Below are 6,936 nucleotides of genomic sequence, written 5' to 3'. Positions count from 1 at the left end.
AAGGTTCCCTCCTTAAGCCTATATTTGAGGAGCAGCTCTGTGGGAAATACTCTGCATCCCCTTCTCTTTCACCAAAGGGACAGAGACTTAGGATGTTTCAGGCCACTTCCGGCAGCATCTCTCAGCATTTAAAACAAAACAAACCGCCCTGCTTTGTGAAATATGGTAGGGGATGAGTGTGAACTGGAAAGGGCCAGCAGTTTTCCTTGAACTGCCCCCTAGTGGGGCCTGTTGTGTCTTCTCAGAAATTGTAATCTATCGCCACCTGGTGGTCCCTTTGTCTTTATGTTTGGAATAACAAGATTTATACAAGATTTGCCCTAATACAAATCACTCTGACCTCCTTGGTTAATTTCTTTAACATTAGAATATTTTCATCTTCTGGATATCAAAGGGGAAGGGACCATTTGACTGTTATCTGAGCAATTCAGCTCTCTAGGAGAAAAGTTGTAATTCCCGGAGTCCTTTCCATCCAGCTGGAATTCTGCCTCCCTCGCCACCCTTTTAACCCTTCCCTTTCTCTGAGGAATGAGTGTAGTGTGGCTCTTTGGGATAGGAGTGGCGATTTAGCTATGGTCTCCAAAGTTCAGAATGATTTGGGAAATTATCTTTAAAGTACACAAGTACATTGAAGACCTCAGCTCCGACCTAGGAAAAGCAAAGTGTCAACGCTTCCCACAGCCCTGGTCTCAGGAGGGAACCCTTTGAAGCGTGAATACTGCTCTCTCTCTCTCTCTCTCTCTCTCCCTCCCTCCCCCGCCCCCATGTGTGTGTGTCATAAATTAGATACTTAAAATAGATCTTTAAAGAGCCCACTGAAATGAACCAACACCGTGGCTCTAAATTACCTTTCCTGGAGGCTAAAAATACTAAATACGTCAAAAAACAACAAAACAACACATACCAAGATTGACGTTTCTTGTTTTCTCACCTTGACGTGGACATAGCTTACGCACAAAAATCTCCCCCGCAGCCCGTGTGGGCGCCCCTTCTCCGTCTTACTCTCTTCCCACCCACTCCTTTTTTCCTTTGCTGAAAGGCTCGGCTCCAAATTCGGTGGAATATCTTTAAACCTGCCGGGGAAAGGGCATTGTGGGCGGATGGTCCTGCTCCCAAGTTAAGCCCACGGTGACCTAAGGGAAGGTTATGCTCGCGGACAGGATCGCGTAGCCGGGGCTGCACACCCCGAGAGAGCCCGGAGGGATCGCACTCGCCCACTCCTTCTGCCTCTGGGCGTCGCGTTCCCATTTCTTCAAAGCTCTAAGCCTTAGATCAAATGAATGGAAACGAAACAGCTGGGCGGATGCCACTCCCTTCTGGGCTACCCCGCCCCTCCGGTTCGAGTCCCTTGAGAGGATATCATTTTTCCACCCCCATTGTCCAAAGCATCTCCCCTCGGTAGTAATAAAAGACAAAAAAAGGAGTGAAAAACACAAAAATATAGATTCCCAAGAGCCAAAAGACGACCACAACCACCCTCCGTACGATTTCTTATGGAGAGGGGAGGAGGGGGCGAAAAACACCACCACCATCACCTCGGCCGACTAGGAAAAACGTCAGTTACTGCCCGAAGGGAGGCGGGCGGGCGAGCCGGGCGGGTGGGCCAAACGCTGGAGGCTGGAGAGGCGGGAGGCGCCGCGCGGTGGGCGCTGTCCTTGGTGCTGAAAGGGCTGGGCCCTGCCTCTGAGCTCGACGTGCTCGGGCTGTGGGGTTCCAGACCTGGAGTTCCTTGTCAGCTCCGCCGAGCCCAAGATTCTGGGTTGGGATGAAAGATAATTGGAAAATAAATCCAAGTTCCCAAGTTTGTTACTCTCCCCGCCTAACTGGAACGTCACCTCCTTGAGAGCAGGGATAATAGAAGTTGCTGGGACAGTGTGAGCTCCATGAGAACAGCGTCTGGCACATAGTAAGGGATAAATACTCGTTCAATTTCTAATACTTAAACATTTTTAAACTAAGGACGCGCCCTTATCGCTCCCCTCTATAAAGGAGAAAGGGGGTACTGTCCTCACAACTGGACCGGCTCAGCTTTAATTTGTGATGCCTGCTCTTGTAGATTTCTTTTTCAACGAGATCATTTTCTTGGCTAAAACGTTAGGCGTGAGTGGTTTGGACACCGGGGTCAGAAGGAGGAGTAGTTGGGCATTTCTCAGTCTGATGCCACAGGTGAAGGTAAACGAATCTTCCTTTAGGAGAATCTCGGGAAATGGGAGAAGGTTGAGGAGACAGAGGGCGAGGGGGCATCTTCCCACGACTGCTGCCCCCAGGGGCGCTGGGATTTGTGGTCTCTTCCCTCCTGTCTCCTGGCCCCGCGCCTGGGATTTGTGGTCTCTTCCCTCCTGTCTCCTGGCCCCGCGTGCGTCGTGCATAATAGCACCGCACCCGGCTCCATGATTGGTACAGCCATCTCAGAAAGGCTCGAGCAGGGGACATGGGTGGAATTCCCAGCCTCACCAGAGAGCAAACTGCGCATTTCAAGCGTGACAGAGGAGCTGCGCGGTGTGTGGTTCCCAGGAACGTTTCCTGCGCGGAGTGGGCACGCCCACCCTTCCGAGCCCCCAGCCCTGCCCTGGAGCTGTGGTTTCCCCAGGCCCGCCGTTCGGGATGCGTTTGTGCCTTTAAAAGAGCCCAAGCTTTTATTGTGAGGTCGAGAGAGGGCAACAGTGTTTTCTTTAGTATCAAGGGCAACGGGGTTATTTTAAACCTCACAGCGAGATCTTTCTTACTGATCGGACTATATTTTCTCAGAGCGAATCTTCCATCTCCCTTATGGAATTTACAGTGATTTGTAAGATTTTTCTGCATTTCCACTGTGTCGTGGTGAAAAGTGATAAGCCATTAAGAGAGGAGGGGCAGCCTGGGGGGCGGGGAGGTGACCAGCAAGGCCGCAGCGGTGTCCATGAATAACCTTTCTCTGCTGCACAGCAACAGGAAAAAAATTACTGTGAAAACGAGTAAAGGTTACCCGGTGTCATCTAGACACACACAAAGATAACTCTGTATTGCCCTAAATAAAAGAAGCTGAAGTCGAGGAAAGAGGAGAGCATTATTTAGCGACGAGGTAGCTGAGGGAGGGCTCGAAGGCACAGGAGAGCACAGCCAGCCCCTCCAGGTGTGGGCTCTGGCGCATCCGGAAAGACCCGGCTAACACCGAGCCTTTCGGTTTCTGGGCGCCTGGCGCCCTCTGGTGGAAATATTTCCGTGAACGCCTTTTTGTGGTAAGGGGCTTGCTGCACCGGGCAATTCATTAAATATGCTTAAATATTGCAAAAGGAGGACCTAAAAAGCAAGGGCTTTTACTTACACACACACACACACACACACACACACACACACACACACACACACACACCATAACCACTCTGTGCTCGGTTCCCCGCGTGAGTGGCGCTTCTACATATTATTAACCTTCAGATGTGATCAATCAAAATTACTTCTTTCCCCATCACCAAGAGGAGCAAAGCCAGTGAGAAACACAATAAAGAAATGAAGTCACTATAGTCAGGCTTCTAAATTACTAAAATCAAGTAGGTTGAGGCATGAGGAAACGATGCTATTCTTATTTCAACTAACCTGGGAATTTCAACTTTTTAACCACCCTGTCATCTAGAGGATTACCATCTCGGACCAATCCAAAGAGTTAGAATGTAGGACTGAATTTTCTTAAGAATCTGTACTATATGAGCCCTCAGCCTACCTTTCTTCTTGGGAACACTCTGGGTATTGCCTACTCGTGTTTCTGGTTTGCACCCACTAAGACCCTTGAACAAATCTTTATCACTTATTTCTAGCCAAAGCCTTTACATTAGGTGGGAGCCCCAGGTGGGTGGGAAACGGGACCCTTTCTCTGCCGTGGCACTGGGTAGCTGTGCTCAACTGAGATACTCTGGGGAGACCTTGAGCTGGATAAGAAAACAAACGAAAAGGAGATGGAGATTCCTTCAAGCGTCTGAGTGTTTCCCCCATCTCTGCCTCCTTTGCTTTTACAACAATGCTGGCTGAGTAGAGGGCCAGCGAGGACACTGGTAGGTCTGGGAAAAGAAATTGAGGCAAAGCCGCTGCTCTGGTCTTCTCAAACATATGGGGGTGGGGGCAGGAAAGGGAGGAAGAAGTGCCCAGCCAAGCAGACTTCTTCACAGGAATTATCTTTTCCCTCGTCTCACCCGACACTATTTAAAAAAAAAAAAAAAAAAAAAAAAAAAAAAAAAAAAAAAAAAGAGCGTGTTGAGTACATACTGGATTACTCATAGGGTCATTTTTTTTTCCGGGCGCAAAACCGTGATCTGGGTTTATAATCGCCGTGCAAAGCTCCAGCGGCGGTCACGCACCTGCAGAGGAGCCCCGCCGCTCTGCCGGCGAGCTGCCCCCGCGAGCAGCGGCCGCGTGATTCCCCCGCCTCGCGGGTCCCGCCTCCCTACTCCGCCCCCGCCTCCCCCAAGCCTCGCCGCCGCCTCTCCCCGTCGCTCTCTTCTCCTCCGGGCGCTAGTGTGCGGGACGGTGCTCGTGGGAGCGAGGCGGCAGCTGGACGTGACGCGGGGCCGATTAAGCCTGTGGCGGAGCCAGCCGAGCCGAGCGGATCGCGCGGCGCCGCGCGGAGGAGCAGCGGACGCGCTCGGCTTGCTGTCGCCGAGCCAAGGTGGGTAAGCGCGCGGCCGCGGACTTCCCAGCGCCCAGCCTAGGCTCCCGCGGTCCCTGGGTCAATACCGGGCGCCCGTCATCTACCGCCCAGCCCTGCCTCCCCGCCGGTGCGCCGCAGAGACCCCCGCCCTCGCCCTCAGCCTGTCCCCACCGGCAAGATCCACGCCCCGGGGATGCACCGAGGCTGAGGCTCGCGCAGACGTGGGTGGCGAGTGCTTTCCGCCGGCGCGTCCCGGCTGCGAGTGCCCGTCTCACCTGAGGGCTCGGGGGCAGCCGCCGCGCCGCCGAAGGCGCGACTCGAAGCGATAACCTGTTACTCCTCCAGGAGCCGCGGTCTACCCTCTGCCTGCGTTTTCGTGCGCGTGCGAGCGCGGAGCTGGGGGTGAGGTCCTAGGGAGGCTGAGAAGGCAGTGGCCGGTGGGCTTTACTCCGCGCGCTCGGAGACCGGCCCAGATTCGCCCTCCCTCTCTCTGTCCCCGAGTCTTCGGGCGCCATCGCGCCAGCGCGGAGCAAGGGTGCCGCGTCTCAATCCCTGTCCGCCGCCTCCCGCGCGCTGGGCGCAAATTCGTTTCCCGAGTGACGTTCCCCTTTATGGCCTCCCTCGCCCTTTCTGTGCGGCGAGGGATCCGGGGACCTCAGAGGGCTGGGTAGAGGGGAAACATAGAATCCTGGAACGAGCCTCATCCGAGGCTTCGAGATGGCTCACAGCGGGGTGGGACCAGAGGGAGACCGGCGAGGTTGCGACCCGCTGCTCTCTGGCGGTTTGGAGTGCAGGGTGACTGGAGTGCTTCCCCGGGGAAGCACCCAAAGGTCCGGACCCTTTTGTCCTCACCTGGTCTCACCGAAGGCATCGGTTTCCCAGAGCAGCTCGCCTCCTTCTTTCCAGGGAATTAGCCAGACACAACAACGGGAATCAGACATTGAACCAGACGTGCCCGCGCCGTGCGCCGCTCCCCCCACCCCCCTCTCCCGCCCTCCGGCAGACGAGAACCCAATGGGGCTTGTCGCGGCTGGGCTGGGAAATCGCGCCCCGAGCCTGCCTTGCCCTCTAGCCCAGCCCCCGCACCCTGCGTCCTGCGCTGGCCTTGGGCTCCTCTGGTCTCAGCCCTGCGCTCCAGGTCGCCCCGCTGCTTCTCCAGACTGGAGAGCCGCCCGGGGCTACGTGGCCGACCCCGGAGTCTCGGAGTTCCCGCGCAGGTTCCCCCTCGCCCCCTGCGCACCCGGACCCAGCCGACTAGCAGCCCTCACCCCCCCCCCCGCTCCTCTCCCCCCAAGCCGGGACTTCAGGGAGAGCGTCCGCGCCCCCCAGTCGCTCAGCCGCCTCCCGCGCGCCGGACCCCGCCAGCCTTTCCCGCACAGCTATCGCTTCTCTTTACAGCCTATTCCTGCGCCTGACGGGCCGAGGACCCGGGCAGCAGAGGCCCCGGCACGACCGAGGCGATGGCGTCTTCGACCCCTTCTTCATCGGCTACCTCCTCGAACGCTGGAGCGGACCCCAATACTGCCAACCTGCGTCCCACAAGTAGGTCCTGCCCCGGGTTCCTAGGAAATCACTGCAGGGAAGATGAGTGCTGGGACGTGGGGAGGCTCTGCTGGCGGAAAGGAAGGGGCAGAGCAAGGAAAGAGTCTGGAAAGAAATGGGGCCCGATCCGCTCCCGGCCGGCCAGAGGTCACCAACTCACTGGGCTGCTAGGCGATTTGGAGGCGCTGGAGAAGGGGGACCACGCCGTGTCCGAGTCGCAGCGATGGTTGAGGGCTAGGGCTTTGCTGCGAGAGAGGGGCGGGTGGCGAGAGCGTTGTTTTTGTTGTGTTGTGTGTGGTTTCTTGGCTTGGTGGGACGTTGGGGGTCAGGGTAGGGGGCGGTGTGAGGAGTCGAGAGTCTCAGCTGGAATAGAGTTTTCTGGCTCCGGTTTTCGTTAAGCGGAGATCTGACCCCTCCTCCCTTCCCCGCGCGCTGTGCTCCAAGTCTACAATCAGCGGAAACGTCGACGTTAATTGCAGCTTTTAGAAAACTCGGGGTCCCTAATTGCTCCAAATTTGCCTCTAGCTATTGACAAGTGAGGGAGAAGTCAAGGGCAAGAAAGGTGCATAAAATGGTTTGGGGTTGAGCCTGAACATTTTAGACAATTCATTACATCTCAGAGAGGAGAAAGAAAAAAGAAAAAAGAAAAAGGAGCGGGCAGCATCCTGAATGGCGAGAGCTGTCGAACCAGAAGGCCAGGTTTGCCAGGGCGCGGGGAGAGAGCACCGCTCTGTTTTCTCCCGGGCAGGAGACCTGTCTGCAATTGCGTGTCCTGG

General features: G+C 55.7%; 1 protein-coding gene across 1 annotated transcript in view; it reads left to right on the top strand.

Annotated features, from left to right (window-relative positions):
- Positions 1 to 4,290: 4,290 nt before the first annotated feature.
- Positions 4,291 to 6,936, top strand: part of GAD1 (glutamate decarboxylase 1) — a 45,142-nt gene continuing 42,496 nt past the window's right edge. Inside the window, exons 1-2 of the mRNA XM_081095444.1 lie at positions 4,291 to 4,636; positions 6,017 to 6,160. Of these exons, the coding sequence (XP_080951570.1) occupies positions 6,079 to 6,160 (82 nt within the window). The 5' untranslated portion in view covers positions 4,291 to 4,636; positions 6,017 to 6,078. The remainder of the gene's footprint in view (positions 4,637 to 6,016; positions 6,161 to 6,936) is intronic.

This window comes from Myotis nattereri, assembly GCF_964212035.1.
Source record: "Myotis nattereri genome assembly, chromosome: 7".
NCBI lineage: Eukaryota > Metazoa > Chordata > Mammalia > Chiroptera > Vespertilionidae > Myotis > Myotis nattereri.
The sequence above is the reverse complement of the archived record's forward strand: the minus strand, read 5'-3'. Positions and strand labels throughout refer to the sequence as shown.